This window comes from Tinamus guttatus, unplaced genomic scaffold, assembly GCF_059628265.1.
Source record: "Tinamus guttatus ecotype Peru unplaced genomic scaffold, ASM5962826v1 Tinamus_guttatus_pri_ptg000652l, whole genome shotgun sequence".
In the NCBI taxonomy this organism is placed as follows: domain Eukaryota; kingdom Metazoa; phylum Chordata; class Aves; order Tinamiformes; family Tinamidae; genus Tinamus; species Tinamus guttatus.
In genome coordinates, this window is record NW_028289186.1 from 926,132 (window position 1) to 944,562 (window position 18,431).

At 60.8% G+C, this 18,431-nt stretch overlaps 1 protein-coding gene across 1 annotated transcript in view; it reads left to right on the forward strand.

Moving 5' to 3' along the window:
• The first annotated feature begins 447 nt into the window (after window positions 1-447).
• CASZ1 (castor zinc finger 1) overlaps window positions 448-18,431 on the forward strand; it is a 78,459-nt gene continuing 60,475 nt past the window's right edge. The window contains exon 1 of the mRNA XM_088536170.1: window positions 448-657. Coding sequence (XP_088392296.1) covers window positions 609-657 — 49 coding nt within the window. The 5' untranslated portion in view covers window positions 448-608. The remainder of the gene's footprint in view (window positions 658-18,431) is intronic.

Below are 18,431 nucleotides of genomic sequence, written 5' to 3' on the forward strand. Positions count from 1 at the left end.
CGCTTCCCGTGCCGGCGCCTTGGTTTCCCCACGCGAGCGATGGGCGCGCGGGGTGCGCGGCCACCTCTGCTCCTGGCAGCGCGGGGGCTCCGGAGGCAGCCGAGGCGCCGGCCCTGCCAAGCCCCGCGGAGCCGCAGCCCACTCGGAATACCTATTTAATCAGGTAAATAATCTGCTCGCTTGTTTTAAAGAAAGAGGCTCCGCTCGGTGTTTACCCAACACGCCTCGCTGGGCTGCCCGCGCATTCTTGGCTACTTAGAAAAATCAACAAAAAAGGAGGAAATTCGCTGGAAAAAAAAAAGAAACGGCGAGAGGGAATCGGCCCCGAGGCCCGCGTGGGCGCGCGGAGCCGCCAGCGCCGCTGCCGCGGGGGTCGCGGCGCGTCCCACGCGCGCGCGGGGGCGGCCCCGGCCCCGCACCTGCCCCCGGCGGCCGCGGGAGGGAGGCGGCCCCGGCGCGGCCCGTCCCCGCCTCCCGCGGCAGCCGCGCCCGCCCCCGGCCCCGCTGCCAAAGTGACTCGGGCAGGACCGGCGCGGCAATGACATCAGGGCTTTAAACAACTTGTTATTCGGGAGCAATCAGCCGCAATTAGGTATTAATTAAGTATTATGAAAGTTGATTATTTAAGTGAATTCGGCTTTCGTCTCTCCGACTATGGTAAGTACAGCACAGTTGTCCCCGCTGCCCCCCGACCCGCGGCCGCCGCAGCCTCCGGGCCCGGCGCCGCCGCCGCCGCCTCCCGGGGCGCGGGGCCGCGCGACCCCCGGCGCGGGTTCCGCGCCGGGGGTCGCGCGGCCCCGCGCCCCGGGAGGCGGCGGCGCCAGGTGCGGCCCCGCGGCTCCTCTTTCACTTTTCCTTCGCTCGCAGCCGCGCGGAAGTTGCTCCGGTAGCCGCCGTCCCGGCCGCGGCCCCGCGGTGCCGGCGGCGCGGAGCGGCGCGGAGCGGGGCGATGCGCACGGGAAGTTCGCGGCGATTCCGCGTTCGTGCCCGTGCGAGCCGCGCGCGCCGTTTTCTCTTTCATTTCTGGCCCCCTCGCGCGCGCCGCGTCTCGCCGGGGCAGGTTGCCGGTCAGGTTCCCGTGCTGGCTAAACGGAAAGGAATTTAATTTATTTGGGACAAGGCAGTGTCAGAAGATGAGGCTGCTTATTACGGCTAATGAGTATTTTTTTTCCCGAGCTGGGCATATCTGGGATGGGTTTGTTTTCGTCCTTCCGTGCGAGGCGCAGGAGGCCTCCCCCACCCCTTCCCACCTCCCCGGGCTGGGGAACGGCCGGGCTGGGACACGGTCCTGCCCTGGGTGACGGTCCCCGTGCCGGGACAGTGCGTGTCTGGTTGTAGCTTTCTGTGTTTGGGAGCCGGGTTCTGGTTCTGGTGTGGGGGCAGGCCGGGATGCTCTGGGCCGCGGTGCCTGGGAGCGGCGATGCAGGATGAGGGTGTCGTTGCGGCCCAAGCCGGCACTGCCGGGCGCCCTGGCCCTTCCCTTGGCCCTCGTTGGGTAGACGAGACAAGACCCATTAGGAATTGCCAGGACTGTGGTGGGGACCCCGTCGCGCTGCTCTGACCCTGCACCTGCTGCCACAATTTGCTCTTCCAAAATGATCCCGGCCTCTCTAGCCTGTGGTGTAAATGGCAGCAGTGGGCCAAATCAGTCCACCATGTCTTTACATTTGTCTACGTGGGTTTGCATCCTTTTTTTTTTCTTTTTTTTTTTTTCTTTTTAATAAGGAGCAAGATGGTAATAAACTGGTTGATGATTGACTGGGCCTGAACTCTGTCCTCTGGTATTTTGATTGAAAGGATAATTTTGTCGTTGCTTGTTTATTTATATGTCTCCATCACTGATACCAGGAACTGAGCGCTCAGGAGGTGCTTCCAGCTGGGAACGGGGCGTCTGGCCCGGTCCGGTCCCACCGTGGGCACCCGCGGTGCCTCCCTTCACACCTGCGTGGGCAGGGGGAGCTGGGCACGCGCTGACCTCAAGGAGGGCAGACACTTTAATGAGCAATAAGCAGCGCTCTGCCCCGCTCTCCATCCCTGGGAGCTGCCCAGGTGCGCCCGGCTGCGCCCGCGTTCGGCCGGGGCGTCACCCCTGCTGGGGTGGCAGTGCCCCCTGCTGGCAGGAGCTGTCCGCGATGGCCAATGGGCGCCCGCCGTGTCGCGGGTGCCACCGCCCGGCCTCGCGACCCTGCTCCTGCGCCCGTGGCCCTGGCTCTGCCGCGCGTTCCCTGCCATGGGATGGTGGGAACCCCTCTGTGTTCTCAGGAAGGCCGCGCGCGACGGTCTTCCCATGGGTTACGTGAGTTTTGGTGCTGCCGCATGGGAACCCAGGCCCCGGCAAGCCATGGAAATGAGGATCTGGGAGATCTGTTTAAGTCAGCATTACAGGAGGTGTGTGGGTGAACCCGTCTTGTCATGATCTCAGGGCAAAGACCTGCCCCATAATCACCACCTCGAACCCTTATCTCCTTGGGCCAGCTTATCTCTCTCCGTCGCCGCTCTTGACTTCTCTCCAAAGCCTCGGGCCGCGGCTCCCCGGCGGCAGCGCCCGGAGGCAGCACGTACCAGCTGCCAGCTGGCAGGGGCCGGTCCCGAAGGGCTCCCCTGCCCGAGGGACGAGGACGTGGGCTCTTTCCGTGCCTTTGTGGACCTTCTTGTGCTGGAAGTTTCTGCAGTGGTTGGGGCTGGAAAGGATTCATGGAGCCAGCCCTTCTACCCAGGCTCATGGCAGCGTCTTCCCTACACGTCACCTTCTGCAAATCTAGTTGTAAATATGAGTGACTGGGCACCTGTCACTTCCTTTGGGAAGCTGTTCCCCAGCCTAATTATCCTTGGTATGAGATTACAGGAACTGATCTCAGAATGGGCACCAGGAGACCGGGTTGAGAAACACCTAATCTTCCACTCAAGGGGTCATTTAGTGACTTTGTTTTGTTGAGCGAAACACTCGGTGGACAGGAACAGCTTCTCTGGGCTGGTGCCATCTGCTCTTTTGACAGTACAGATTTTTGGAGACACCTCAGCTCAGGTGAGATGAGTATCGCTCCCTGCAGAGCTCGCTGGCTGCGGGAGGCTCTCCCACGGTGTGGTCGGGTGTTCCCATCTCTCTCGAGGAGTCGCGTGAGGTGCCTCTGGGGTACAAAGCATGGAGCTGAGTCCACCTGGAGAAGAGTCTTCTGTAGGAGAAGAGTTTATCTGGCTCAGGATTAGCCCTCCCGGAGAGGTGTTAAGCCAGGTCCGACTGTTGTGGGAGGCGCGTGCTTCGAAGCCCAGGAGGTCGCGCGGTGTTTCTGCTGCTAACTCAGTGCTGCAGAGCAGTAACTTGCAGAAGCCCCAGAGAATTGATCCCTGAGTTAAAAAGCTTCCATTTCCCTGCCTGGTGCAGGTGCCCACGCTGGAAGGGAGCAAGGATTTACTGCCTGGCTTCCGTGCCATCCGTTCCTCTTGTGTGTCCCAGGAGCCTTTTGCGCTGTTACGGAAGGGCTCGGCAAGCGGGCGTTTGTTCCAGGGCTGCGGCGCCCTCTCCATCACCTGTCCCTTGCTGCCTGGGCGCTCGGTGCCTTTGTGGCTGCCTCAACTCTTCCTCTGCCGTCCAGTGGTGCCCGTAGGCTGTTGCGCAGCCTGCAATTTGAGTTTCCCTCTGGAAAGTTGTCTGAAAGTATCTGGAAAGTAATGAAAAGTCCTATGGGAGAGGAGGACACCCATTGCCCGCACTGCATCTCCCACCTCCGCCTGGCGCCCTCCCTCCCTCCCAGGGAAGATGCGGTCGTTCCCGGTGGTTCCCAGGGTTTGGAGCGCTCAGGTGCCACCCAGGGCTCGGCTCCCAGAAGTGCTGACGTCGCGGAGGCCGCGCTGGCCGATCCCGCTGGCGCTGGTGGCCTCCGCTGCGCTTTGCAAAGCAAAGAGGGGCAGAGAGGAGGCTTGGCCGGGAGCAGGGGAGGGGCAGGAGCTCCAGCCAAAAGTCCCACGCGGCCCCGTTCCCTCCCCTCCGGTTCAGCGTGGACTGGATCAATTTGGACGTCTTCAGCAATAAAAAATGCCGATGTCGTCCTAATTCACCAGGCCCCGAGATGACAGCAAATTTACATTTTTTAATTAAACTAGCAGCCAGTTTTTATGAGAGGGGGCTGGGTTATGCAAATCAAATGGTTGTGTACGAAAGATTAGGAGAGTTTGGGAATAAATTCCACAAATGCTAATAAAAAAAAAAAGAGAGAGAGAAAATGAGAGGGGGGAGAGAGAGGGACATTTTTCCATTAGCCCCTTTTAGACTGATTTCCCTGGGGAGAAAGCAGTGGGGGGTGAGAGATGGAGGCAGCTTTCTGAGACAGGTAAAATCCATTTTGAGGATGGAGAGCCCTTTGGACCAGGACCTTGTTGCTCCCTGCTTCCTCTCCCAGGGCTGCCAGGGAGATGCAGACAGACATCAATAGCAAAAGAAAAACGCGGTGGCTTCGAAGCCCCGTTCCTGCATGACTTGCGACCTTGCAAGCCGAGACACCAGCAGGGCTTGCGGAGCGGCGCGGGGTGGCACCGAGCTCGCTGGGGCGCAGGGGACGTGGCCGGTGAAGTGTCAGCACGATGGCGTTGTAGGGGATGGGTCTGGCCGGGTGACAGCGTGGCCCCTCAACGAACAGGAGTCCAAACTCTGGGGACACTGAAGGGACAGTGGTCCTGGATGGGACATGGAGCTGGACGAGTAGCTGGGTTAGGGACCCTTGGGGCTTTTCCTTCTCTTTGGTGCAGTTTTTCCCTGGAGGGGTCCTGGTCCATGGCAGGAGGTTTCTGGCACCGCAGCAGCACGGATGGTGACACCAATGACAAGCGCGGGCTGGGCTGCCGTGCCCCGCTCTGTGGAGCAGATATGCTCTGCAGAGGGATGAGGACGTTCAGGGCAGGAGGACTCGACAGTCAGTCCACCAAGCGACCTCTCTGCGTTACCCTGGCCTTGTTCTTAGGAGACCTCCTATCTTTCTCGTTGTGATTGAAGAAAGAGTAAAATCTTTATTTGGAGAATAAATGGCTGCAGTGGATCCAAAATACGCAATTCACTTGTATAAAATGTGCTCTTGACTGTAGTTCCCAGAGAATCCTTCACTCGGGGTTTTGGCCTTCGTCTCTCGGTGTGCTCCGGTGTGTTGGGGAGGTAGGTGTGGTGGCCCAGGTACCAAAGCAGTTGTTTGCTTTGCCATGGAGAAACAGCCAGGACGTTTCAGGAGGCTGGGAACCTGCTTGGAGCTCCCAGTCCCGGGGCAGTTTCGTGCTCAGCGCAGCAGCTGAGCAAGGGAGGGTTGGCGAGGGAAGCGCAGGGAGAGGAGCGGGAAGGCTGAAGTCAGCGGGTGCACTTGGTGGCAATCTCCCGAGGACTTGGTGCCTCACTGGGGAATTTTGCCACCCATTCCATGGTTTTGGGGTGTGAAGTGATGACTCACCTGCGTGCACACGTTTTGCTTTTGGAGGGGTGGCGTTTTTGGCAGAGCGTCCCGTGGAAGCAGCGGCTGGGCCAGGGCGGTTCGGGAGGCGCTGCCCGCAGCCAGCGCCCGCATCCCGCCGCGCCGGCCCGCACGTGCGTCTCTACCCCGAGCTGCCGCCCCCTGCGCCTGGGCGCTCGCCGGCCCCGCGCGGCTGCTGCGCTGCACCGGAGACGGGCCTGAGCACTCGGGGTGGGATAACCCCTGCCCTCTGAAGTGGGTTTAATAACCCTCCCCTGTGGAGCCCAGGGCCAGGGCTGGGCACTGCAGCGATGGAGATAAGCGCGCTGGGCCCGGCTGCGGCGCGCGACGCTCCTGCCTCCGGCCGGGGCGCGGTGCCGGCGCGTGGGAGAGCAGCCCGCGCCGCGCGCCCTCCCGCCGCCACCCCGGCCCGCGCTCGCCTCGCACCCGCGGCACCCGGGGCCAGCAGTGCTGCCGGGCCGCGGCCCCGCGCTCCGGACGGGCCTTTCCGCCGCGTGTGGGGCCGCGGGACCAGCCCCACGCCGGAGCAGGCAAGGCCGGGCCGGAGGCAGAACCAGGAACTCGCAGCTTCCCTACATGGGAAACCGTCACAAGCCAGGTAGCAACACCAGCTTTTGTCTGGTATTTCCAGAAAAACCCGGTGGGACCTGGCATCCCAGGGCATAATTTATTATGGAAAAATAAAATAATAAAGTCCCGATCCCTTTGAGGCCTGAGTCATAGAAGCATCTTCTCATTAGAGCAGCTCCACCTCTGTGCGTGGCGCTTGCCAGCACGGTGCCTGCACGATCCTCCCTGCGCCGGCCCGCCCAGGCACCCTCCTCCTCCTCACTTGTGCCCTTCCCTATCACCCCTGCCCCGGTCCCCCTCGGCGCAGGAGGAGCCGCCCCAGGCCTCCCTCCTTCGGGCCCTGTCGTGTTTGGATCTGCCTCGTTCTTCCCTTGGCACCCTTGGCTCACAAATCGCTTCCTACCGCCTCTGCCCTCCTCCCCGTGTTACCCGATGGGACGGGCAGGGACCACCCGCCCTTTCCCTGCGGCTGCATCGGGTCTGTGGTGTCTCCCCTGGCTGGAAGTGCTCTTCCGAGCGGCCCCGTGCAAGCGGGAAGGGGAGGAAGCTGCTCCGGAGGAGTTAGTGTCACAAGGAATGCTTTTAACACAGATTTTCCAAGCTGATCCGCATGCTCGGGAGCTTTCGGGGACAGCTCCAGGAGTTGCTCCGAGTTTCCCGGCTTTCACTCGGCCTTGTTCTCCGCTGCCCTGTTCAGCACTCCTCACTCTACACCTTTGCCTTGTGTTTGCCTTCCCTTTCCTCATTCCTGCAGCCCTGTCACTCCTGTCACCCTTCCTGCACTTCCCATGCTGCCAGTGAGTCTCTCTTGTTCCCTCTTTCCCTTTTCCTTCTCCTGACAGCTCCCCTGCACCATCTCACTCTCTCTACTTCCCACTCCCTGTTTGGCCATGGGCTGGTACTCAGAGGAGCAAACTTCTTCCACTTAGGGGAGGCCCAGAGTATCACGTTTTTTCTGTTAAACAGTGAAATATGGCTCAAATACTCTAACGAACAGGGCCCTTTCCATAAACCACCTGCTGGGGTTTGGACAGCAAGCATGAACACTGGCCCGGGTGCTGCACACGCTTGTCCCCGGTGCCACCTTGCTAGCCTGGGGCTGTGCAGCTCCCGGGACTGGACCCGCGGCCTCGGACGGTGGTTTGTGATGGAACCGTTGGGATCGGGCTGTGTTTGTTTGGGGGGTTATTTCTGTCTTCCACAACATTCTGGGCTGAAGGCCGTTAGGGCTGAGCTCAGCTCAGAGAGGGTCTTGGGCCCTTGGGCTGCTCCGGGGCTGCGCTGCGTCGGGAGCAGCTCCCGGCCCGGCGGTGGCCGCGGGCTGGGCTGTGCGAGCGCCGAGTTTGTTTTGCCAGGGTGACCTGTTTAATCATCTCATTTTCTGGTGGCCGTTTATTCCGCGTTTCCACGGCTACGGCCCCATTAAGAGGAGAAGCAATAAGGCAGCGAGTCAAACAGGTAATAAAAACATTAAAGCCATGTGCGCGCTGGGAGGGAGGGCGGGCGAGCGGCACGCAGCGAGACGAGGCGAGACGGGCCGTGCCGGGGAGCCGAGCGCGGTGACAGCCGGCGCTGCCGCTCGGGACAGCGCCGCTGCCGTGGGCGCCGCTCTCCCCGGCAGCGAGCGGCCGCCGCGAGCACCGGGAAGCCGGGGGGCCCGCGGCCGAGCGTCGCCTCAGCGCTGCGCTCGGCGGGGACGCTCGTAACTCACTGCCTCTCCGCGGCCGCGGAGCTCCCGCAGCCGCTCTGCCCCGGCGCTTCTTGCTCTTTCCGCGCTCTACTTTGCAGCGCTCGCTCCAGTGCAGTTCCCAAAGTAGTGTGAACTGTGGGAGACACTGCAGGAATGTAGGTACAGCCAGCAGCCTGCGACAGTGCGGCCGGGTGTACGGTCGCAGGGCGCTGAGGCTTTCCTAGGTGAAAGGAGTGTGTGTTTATAGAAGGGCACATTTCTGCGACCTCCAGGAGAAGGTCAGGCTCCATGGAAACAGGCAGCCGAGGCGGGAGGGCTCCTTCCCGCCCCTGCTCCGCGGAGGCAGGCGGGGAGCCGGCCGGTGCCCGCGGCGCGGCGGGGGCTGCTCTGGCTGTGCGGAGCAGCGGGTGCTGCCTGGGGGCTGCGCGCAGAGACGGCGCTCGGACCTGGCCCTCCCGGTGGCAGGAAGCGCCAGATTTCCCTGGCCCCACAGCAGCGCCCTTGATGTGCCCCGGAGAGGGGAGGGACGGGCGGGCTCGCAGCCATGAGCTTCCCTGCGGGCAGCGTTTTCCTCCTAGCCCGCGGTTATCCCCGCCGGGATAACTCCGTGTCCCTGGGGAAGCTGTGGGCTCGCGCATGCAGACCCATGGCCTGACTGCACAAGCCGACGGCTGCTTTTCCATGTCGTGTTCCCCGTCGCTTCCAAGTCAGCGAGCGGCCGCTGGCCAGCGCGGGCTGGGGAGGCCAGGATGCTGCCGCCCGGGGCACTGGAGGCTGCAAGAGCTCCGGCCTTCGGGAAGGGGCTCCGTCCCCCATGGAGCAGAGCGAAAAGACCCAGAAAAGCAAATAGGAAAGGGGAAAAAACAAGGATGAAAATGCAGAGAAACCACCTAAACTAACTCCATGTGCATTTTACCTTTCTCCGTTAAATTATTTCACCTATTTTCAGCCCTTCTTTGCCTGTTGGGATTTCTACTTTTTTTTAAATTATTTCTGACATTGTTTGGGGTTTTATAGTTTCTTTTCTGCAGACTTTATCAGAAAGCATATTTGTGGTGAGCGCCTGCGAAAGGACCCGGCTCGCTGGGTAAATATTCAACAGGGAAATGAGCTGCGTGACCTTGAGGGGGGGCGAGGGAGGCAGGCTGCGAGAAATTCATAAAAAGCTGGAAAAGACAAGAATGAGGAGAAGGGAGGGGAGGGAAGGAAGATAAAAGGCCCGGCCAGGCTGGAGGAAGTCATGGAGGCGAGAAATGTCGGTCGTCCTTGTCGCGGCGCTGGCCGGCCGCGCGGTGCAGCACCTCTCGGGGAGGCCCGTCCTCGGCCGCGCCGCGCACGGGCTCTCGAAAAATAAGCCCATTTAAGGTGACTTGCGTTGGGCAACAAAAGTCGGTAGTCACTTTAGATCATCTTGGCCTGCGTTCAGAAGGGTGAATTTTATCCTTGGCCAAAGGCCAGCGGGAGGCCTGTGCGCGGCTCTGGTTCCCAGAATAGACTTGGGGGGGCTCCCGGACCTCGCGCCGCTCCTGCAGCGCGGGGGCAAATCCTGCTCGCTGCCAGCGTCTGCGCCGCGTTCCCTCTGCCCTCCCAGCGCGGTGGCACGTAGGCGTTTGGCTTCTGCGAGCCAGCTGGGAGCTCGGGAGCAGAAGACCCTAAAACCGCTTCATTGTGACAAAAATGTCAGAGAGGATGGGGGAGAAAGCCACAGTCAGCACTGCCAAAGCGGAGCCCGGGCCGTGCGCTCCACGTGCTGCCCAGAGCCTGCTTCTGCTTTGGGCTCCAGGTTGTTATTTCGGGCTCATCTCTAGTCCTGGAGGGTCTGAGCCGGGGTTGGAAATGCCGCCGTAGGAGCTGGAGCAGGAGGAGCCGCAGGTTTCCGCAGGGGGGAGCGTCCCCTCTCGCGCTGAGCTCGGAGCAGCCTCCGCGGCGCGAGAGCGGGTGAGCGGCTGGCGGGAAGTGCCGGCGTCGGGGCCGTGGGTGTCCCACGCAGGGGAAACGCCGGCGGAAAGAAAAGTCTTCGTGTGAGGCCTGGGGAGGAAGTGGAGCAAAGTGACAGCGCGACGGCAGGCGCGGCCGGAGCTCTGCATGTCTGCTGTGCGGAACACGGGGAGCAAACGCGCAGGAGCCCCCAGACTTGCAGGGGCTTGGGGGATTTTAGTTAAATACAGATGTATGGATTATTTAGCCTCTCAGCACAGGAGCGGGGTGCGAGCGCAGGGTGCGCAGAGGCACCTGCGTCTCCCAGCACTGCACCCTGGTCTACCCGGCCCTTCCTGTGCCGTGTCCGTCTCCTCTCGAGCGCCTGCGTCGCCTCCCTGCGCTCCCAGAGCCCCTTCCCAGCCCCGGCCGAGGCCGGGCGCCTTTCCACTGCCCTCCTCCGAAAGGAGAGCCCGCGAGGGGTGAGGGGCAGCTCCTTGCAGCGAAGGTGTTAACAAATAGCAGGTGATTAAACATGACAAGCGGTGACATTTCTGTGTGGGGTTCTCAGCACCAGCAATGCCAAGAATGAAGCTATAAAGCCTGACATTTTGTGTTATGCACTGAGGTTTTTAATAGACATCTTTCCCTCCCTCCCCCCTGTTTATTTCTTTTATTCCTCTTTCCTCCTCTGTCCCGCGCTGCCTCTCCCGCGGCCGCTGCCCCTCGCAGCTCGGCCCGGCCCCCTGCCCTCCTGCCTGGCCCTGTCTCTCTGCACGGCCTCGCAGGCGCACTCGCTGCGGGGCCTTCCCCTTTGCTTTCAGCCCCCTCTTCCTCCTTGTTTCACTTCTGGAGCTCTTTCCCATCTGTGGCATCGCCCCCCTCTCTCCTCTCTTGCCCTCTTCGCTCTCGCCCTGCCCCTCTCCGTCCTCCTGGCCCTGGGCTCCCTCCTGCCGCCCGCCTGCCCTGGCTCTTCTCGTCCACCCGCTCGCCTTCTCCCGCCCTTCGCTCTTCTCTTTTCGGGGCCTGATGTCATACACTAACCACGGGCGGCCGGGCCAGTTGCTCGCGGGGAGCAGGTGTCCCACCCCTGAGCCATGTTTTTGTTAATAGCGTCGCTGCCTGACTCAGGAGCCGGCGGTTTGGAGATGGGCTCTGGGCTTTTTTTTTAAGGACAGGAGTGAGGAGGCTGCACTTTCGGGAACAGTTGCCGGGTTTGTGCTAAAAGGACCGCAACAGTTGTTCTGCCGAGCGAGAGACGTTGCAACAACTGCAGATTCCCCCTCTCGACATATCTGGCCGAAGGGCGTTTGGAGGTGACGCCCGGCACACCAGCCCCCTTGCAGCCGGCTCTAATCGGAGCCGACGGGCTGCCACCAGCCCTGGCTTCAGGGACGAGGACTCCTTCTGAGGGCGCTGCCCAGGGCAGAGCCCCCTCCTCATCGACTGCATCTGAGCTGGCCCTGGTGGGAGAAGAGCGATCGTGAAACGTCCCTGGGGACGTCTCTGGTGGCCGGTGGAGCCGCTCGGGAGTCCTCCTCTGCCGTCTCAGCACCCGGCGAGGAGTTGTAGCCGGGCTCGGGCTCGGCAGACCCCGGACTCCAGCCTGTCGCCACGGGCTGCCCTGCGCGGGGCCACGTGGCCCGGCCGGAGAGGCCTCGTGGGCGCGCGGACGGCCGGAGGCTGGGGCAGCTCCCACGCGCGGGAGCTCGCGGGGCCCCACGGGTGTTTGAAGCGAGTCCAAGCTAAGCCGCAGCTTCAGGCCCGGTGTTTCCCCTTCCTCAGCTCCGCAGGCACGCTGGAAATGAGGACGCTCCCGCCATGGCCCTGCTTTCCCGCAGAGCGTCTCCGCCGGCTCTGCCCACCCAGGGCGGCTGCTCCCGCAGCCCCGGCTGCCAACTAGGGCAGATCGATAGGGCCTTTGCTATGGGGGCCGTGGCAGCTGGGGCATCCGCTGCTCCCTCCTCGCCTCCCACCGTCCCTCCAGGAAACAGCTCGACTCACGTGAAAGCAGGTGGGACACAGCCCTGTCCTTGGGGCTGTCCCCTCACCGTGTCCCCCCTTTCACCTCCGGAGGGCACGTGGAGAGCCAGGGAGGGCTCCTGGGGCTCCCCCGGGAAGCTTCTCCCTGTGGTCCAAAGGCCATGGGCAGCTGTGAGGGCCGAGGGGAGCCACGGAGGAGAGGGGAGCGGAGCCGGGGAGACCCTTGCGAGCCCTTGTGAGGGCTCCTGGCCGCGCAGCTGCTGGCAGGGGCCGAGCGCCACGCGCAGCGAAGTTAATGAAATGAGTATTTCGGGGAGCCGGGGGGAGGGAGGCTCTGTACTGCACCCTGGGGCCCGGGGTTTATTAATGGTGACCTGCCATTAAAGACTAAAGTGCTAACCTGGCCAGATCTAGCGGCTCTGAATGGCATCCCAGCGGCCTCCGCCTGCAATATCAACGGCTGCTTCCCCGGCAGCGCGGCCGGCAGGAGCTGACTCCGGAGTTTCTCCGTGGCGGGAGGAGGTGGGCAGCGCTCGGAGCCTCTGCGCGCTGCCGCCAGCCGCGTTCCCCCTCCTGCTGCTCCAAGCAGCTTCCCCTTCTCGCTACTGGCTCTCGCCTGGCAGCGTTTGGGGAACGAGGACAACCCTGCGCCATCTCCCGCGCTCGGACAGAGCCCGGTGGTCACTAGGGGAGGGAGAGGTGCCAGGACGAAGCTGGCTGGATTTGGCCGTGAAGGAGAGGCGCGTTGGGGCACCGCAACCCGCTCACGCGGAGCTCCCTGCTCGGCACGGCCAGGACGCCCTCCCGGGGCAGCCGGGGGAGCGGGGCAGCCGCTCCAACAGGCTGGCGCTCCGGGCAGAGCAGTGGGGCTGCGCACGGTGCTGCTGTCTCTCTTCACAGGCCCAGGAGGCCTTGGGGACCCAAATGGGGCACAGGGGGTGACAGCAGCTTCCCAGCACAGTGACAGGTGCCCGAGACCGATGCTGGGGGTGCTGCTGGTCCAGGCATGGATGGTGCTAGTGGAAGGAAGAGGGAAGGAAGCTCCTGCTCCCGCCAAGCTGGGAGGGCAGCCGGGGGTGCCCCTGGCCCCGTGCTCCCTTTGGGCGAAGGCGCAGGAGCAGCCCAGGGGCCGCTCCCTGTCCCCGTCCCCATCGTGCGTCCTGCCCCTCTCGCGGGCACGTGCGTCACGCGGGCTCGGGGCCCCGTCCAGCCCTCGCAGGGCGAGCGCCGCTTTGGCAGCCAGGCTGGGGGCAATCCTCGCTCCCGCGCCTGGCTCTGTGCCCCGGCTGATCCGCAGCCAGGTTTCGCTGTAATCCCTACATCCTGTTGCAGGTCCTTAATCAGCTGGAGCCAGCCCGAAAAAAAAACAAAGCGAGAAAAAAGAGAAGAAAACCCCCAAACCCCAACCCCAAACTTGTGGTTAAAGCTCCCGGGCGGAGGGGGAGCGCAGCAGCCTTCCCGGCGCGGCTGGGAACGGCCGCGGCTCCCTTGCTGGCGGCGCAGGCAAAGCGAGCGCGTGTGTTCCTGCCGACTCGGGGTCCGAGGCGCCACGGCCGCCCTCGCCGGGCAGGCCCCAACTCCCCAGCTTGTTGTGGGGTTGTTTTTCTTCCCGCTTAATGCATAGAATAACACTGATGGGTCTGAACAGCTCCAGCCAGGCGACGAGGGGAAAGAATAACAAGCGCCCGAGTGTCAGGCGAAATTATGGGCCGTGGCTATTTAGGGTGAGTCTGGTGGATTTAGGGCCTCTCTATTCTATTGTCCCGGCTGCTCGGAGCGTTGGAGCAGGCGAGACACAAGTCGGGAATTTTGTTGCGGATCATGCGCAGGGGAAAGCTGGTTCCGAACGCTTCCGGAGGCGAGCAGCAGCAGAGGGTCATCAGGGCCAGTTTCTGTTGAGAAGGCGCTGAGCTGTGCCTGGGGAGGAGGAAGGGGGCTCCAGGCCCAAGGAGAGCCCTCCCGGGGGACGAGCCCTTTTGCTCCCTGCTCTTGGTGGCTCCGGGTGTTCGTGGTGCCCATGTCGGGGTGCTGCACAGTCGCATGGAGCTCGGCCCCTGTCCTGTCTCACCCACCTCGTGCAAAGCACTGGGGGTGGTTAGTGAGGGAGGCGGCAGGAACTTGCTGGTTTTGGGTGCGGATTAGGGATTTTGGTGCCTCCTCTTGGGCTGCTTCTGGCTCACACCTGAGGCCTGAACAGGGTGTATTCTCAGCTTCCGAATTTTGGCAGAGACACCATGTCCCATGCCAGGGTGAGGAGGAGCTGCGGAGTGAGAACACTGCTCTTTCCCTGCCATCCCCCCAGCACTAAGACGCTGAAGGGTGAATTTTTGGCTTCTTTGGGGCTCTTTTTATTTGACCGGATTAAAAAGCCTATTTGAGTTTCTTAAACCATTTAATCTGAAATCCCCAGGTAGATGAGACATTGGATTCAGTTTTAAGCTTATAAACAAAATAGGTCTGTGTTTGGCTGTTCTTCATTTTGTTATAAAGAAACAAGGGGTTGACCTGCCCTCCCTGGTGGGACTTCGGCGTTTGGTGCTGTTGACTCCCCTGGAACCACAGTGGTGCGGGGAGATGGATGTGCAGGAGAGCAGAGGAAGCTGGAGAGGACGGGAGGAAGGTGGGTGGCAGCGACGCACTGAACCGTCTTGTGATGCTTGTCGGCCGCCCCGTCCCCCGAGAGGTGTCCGTGGCCCTCCAGGCGCTCGCGGCGCTGCAGGGTTTCATCCTGCCCTTCCAGCCCTCTCCGCTCCTTGGGCTTCCCGCCTCCTTCCCTGCTTGTGGCTTCTTGCTGCCGGCGCTTCCGAGGAGGTTTCCCAGGCGCCGAGCTGGGATTGCCCCAAGGTCTCCGCGGCGGGGACGGTGCGGCAGCCCCACGGCACCCCCGGTCCTGCTCCAGGGCACGCGGCGTCTCCCGGAGCGCGCTCAGCGCCCTGAGCAGAGCCGTGTTGGGAAAGGGCTGGCGGGAAGGAGCCCGTCTCCCTCCCCCCGTTTGCCGAGGAGCCGCAGACGGACAGAGGGACGGGCATCTGTCCGATGGCAGCCTGCGCGCGAGGGAGCCCTGTTGGCTTTGCCGAGGGAGCCTCTTTCTATATGGAAATGAAGAATTTAGGCTAATGGAGCTCAACCATCTCTAATTTTGCGATGGCAGGAGGATTTTGATTGAAAGTAATTAAGCAAGCTAGCTGTAAAATTAATTAAAGCAAAAGGGGGGGATTTTTTTATTGGATTGGATAGCGATATAGCGGCTGTCAAATGGGGGACGGATGGGGGTGACCTGAATTCTCTGCCCTCCCTCCTCCCACTCGGGACGTTTATGTCACTTTAATCTCCTTACAGCGGCTGGTGTGCATTTGTTTGAAATAATCAAGGAAATATGGTCAGAAATTGTCAGCTTTCAGATCTAATTTACCTGACAGCCCTGCGCGGACCAGTAAGCCTCTGTGTGCCTGTGCGTGTGCGGCGGTGTGCGTGTGTGGTCGTGGAGGACTCCTCCCGTCCCCCGCTTTTCCTTCATTCCCTCTTTTCCCTTTGCTTCCCAGCAAAAATAGTTCTGACACACCCGGGACCACTGTGTACCTCCCAGGAAAATGAAAATAAGTGGAAGGTTTTTCCTCCACCCCCACATTGCCATCGCTGCCTGCTCCCAACCTGCTGCCTCAGCCTTGCGCCATAACCAGCTTTAGGGTTTAGGCAATATAGGATTAGGGGAGGTGGCTGTAATTCTTTATTCCAGATGGCTGGCAACTGCTAAACCCACTGTCACAAGTACCCAGTTATAAAAATACTTAAATTAGGTCCTTTGTTGCAGCCCGTGTTCCCGCCGGCAGCTCTCCCGGTGTCCTGCTGGGCGCTCAGCTTGCGTCGCCCAGGTGGGGAATTCGCAGTCGAGAGCAGGGAGGTGCCGGGGAGAGGCTTCTCCGGACTCGCACCCCTCTGGATTCCCGTGTGCCAGCCCCATCTGCTTCTTCTTGCCTTTAGCACTTGGAAGAGAGATCCTGCAATGGAACAGTCGGGCATGACTGTTAGTGTAAGGACGAGCTCCTGGGCGCTCGCTTTGCAGGTGAAGGTCCCGCTCCAGGGCGGCAGCTCTCGCACATTTTATCAAGGGTTGGCAGGAGATCCCGCTTTCCCCTCTGGGCCTAGCCCTGCAAGTACCGTCTGCCCTTAGCTGAGCACGCTGGAAATGGCGCGGGGAAGGCAGCGGCTGTAGGGCCGGTGTTTCCGCAGAGCCACTCCAATGTCTCAGATCTGTCTTGCTAGGTTGGCTATTAAGGTTATTATTTATTATTGCTCATTAAGTGCTGACAGAGTTGGGGCTTTTGTTTGTTTTGCTTGGGTCTCCGGTTGGAGGCCTTGGCCGAGGCGGGCTGCGGTGCCAAGGCTTCGGGCGCTGTTGCAGCTGCCTTCTGCCATCCTCTCACGATGGGCATGGAGGGACGCTCAGGCTCAAGCCTGTCTCAGCTCAGGGCTCCCAGCACCTGGCAGGGAGAGCGCAGGGTAAACGCTTGCCCTCGATGCCAAGGAAAATCCCTACACTTTACGTGCTAAGGCATCATTAATACGTAGACAGATCAAGCAGGGCCTTGCTGCAAGGATCCACATGCTTAAAATGCAGGGAAGTTGATTAATCTGCTTGGGAAGGAGGAGCAGGTGATTCATCTCCGCCACGACCCGCAGGGCTCCTGGGCATCCGCCTGTCTGATGGTTTGGCTGCTGGGTGTCCATCAACCCGTCCGCCTGTCTCTGCCAGGACGAGCTCAGCGACTGGCCTCCACGGAGCAGCTTGGGTGACGTTGCCCTCTGCATCCCAGGGCACTGCGGCTGGAAGCGGGGCCGGCTCCGGAGGCGTGCGGGGCAGCGCGGGCAGGACGCGCCAGCCCCGAGCAGCCGCGTGGGGCTGAGCTGCGCTGGGTGCTGAGCTCGGCCCCGACGTCGCCGGGGTTGTTCCCTGCTCTGCCGCGGATTGGCCCTGTGTCTGCGGCCGTGCCGGTCCGGAGCTTCGTGCCGGTGCTTCCTCCCCGGCGCGCTCGCCCTGATTAGGCTTCCCTGATTGAAGAGAGCGCCCAGCGCTTGGTGCGCCGGCAGACTTGTTTTGTTTGTGTAGAAGTCCCTTCCAAAAAACGGATGTAATACAGATTTTGGAGTGTTGGTTCCTATATCATATTTCAAAGGCATGCTGATTAAAATCTCTGACATATCAAAACCTTTTCTTGTGGGCTAGGTCGGCTGTGAAGCATTGGCTTCTCATAAACTTCTCAGCAGAAGCAGAGTTGGGGGAAGACCGAGTGCTTTGAAGGGTGCCATCTTCTCCACGTTCAGCAGAATATGGAGACTGCAGGGTGTAGCACCGCTGAACTTCTGTGTTAACTAGCAATATAACAGAGTGTAATATCTAGAATAGTCTAAATAATTTCATGGCCTGCTAACTGAAAGAGAGCTTGAGTTCTGGGACATGGACCCGGCTACTGCTGATAATGGTATCTCAAGTCAGTGGTGTCTGGAAGCAGGGTCATACTGTGCTGGCTGCTCCTATTTCCTTCTGTAGATTGCAAGACCAGATGACTAAGAGTGCATTAGATAATCTTCTAACGTAACATTCCCTACAGGCAGTTACTGGCATTGCTGTAGAGACGTCCTGACCGACGTGTTGGAAAAGGAAGTGCGCAGGACAGACTTTCCGCACTGTGAGAATGTCTGAGACCCCCATGCAAAGCTGCCTTCAGTTCTGACTCCAAGTCTCCCTAGCCATGGCCGAGCAAAATGCACGTGAGTGCTGACCTGGGGCTCCTTCTGCTAGTCTGTACCTGCTTGTACCTCCTGCACGGACCTCCCCTCTCAAGCACTGCTGGTCAGTAAATGAGTCGAGAGGTCCCGATTCCGGCACCGCCAGGAGCTGGCAAGCCTCGTACACTTGGGTGATTGGGATGAGAAGTTCAAATCTTCCTTTTCTCCCAAATTGATGCGAGTGGCACGGGAAGGCAGCAAGCTCAGTTCTCCAGTCACTCACATGGTGGCAACAGGGAAGATCCTTCTTCTCAGTTTAGTAAAGTGGCATTTGCCTAAGGCCACTCAGAGGGGGATCCACCTGGCGGGTCTGGAAGGGGGTCCCTGGGCTCGGAGGGTATTTGACCTGCCTGGAAGTGTGTGTTGATTTTGCTCGCTTGTGATCAGCACTAGAGATGTCCTTCAGAAAGCAGAGTGGTAGTCAGCTCACTAAAGCTCAGAGAAACGAGGGGCTTGGGAGCATGCGAAGAGGAAGTACTGAAATACGGGATACCTGTATCTGCCTTTCCCGCTGGGGCAGTTGAGGCCGAGGAGCTGCTGACTTGCACAGCACCTTGCTCCAGCCCGGAATGCCCGGTGCTGTTCCTCCTCGTCCGGCGGGCTCGGAGCAGGGAAGAGAAAGCCCCAGGCAGAGGCTCAGCTGGCGGGTGCTGCGGGCAGAGGTCGCCCTGCCTGACTTGCAATGGATTCAGGGGCTTTCTCCAGAAATTGCCTCTAGGGGCAGGTCTGAATAAGCCGGTGACGCTTACATGGAGACAGAAAAGTCACCAAGAAAATAATAATATTAAACAAACAAACCAACCTTTGAACAGAATTAGGGATAAGAGGGGAACAGCATTCCTGGCCAAGCTAGAGTGTTTGGTGATATGTCTGTCATCCTGCTTGCACGGGAGGGAAGGTATCGTTCCTTTGCTGTCTGGACTTTGGATGTTTCCAGATCTTCCTTCTTTTAGGTGGCTCTAATTTGGCAGTTTGACCAGGGTCTAGGGAGAGCCAGATCCAACCCTGACACCATTTGTAAACAAATCCCTAGG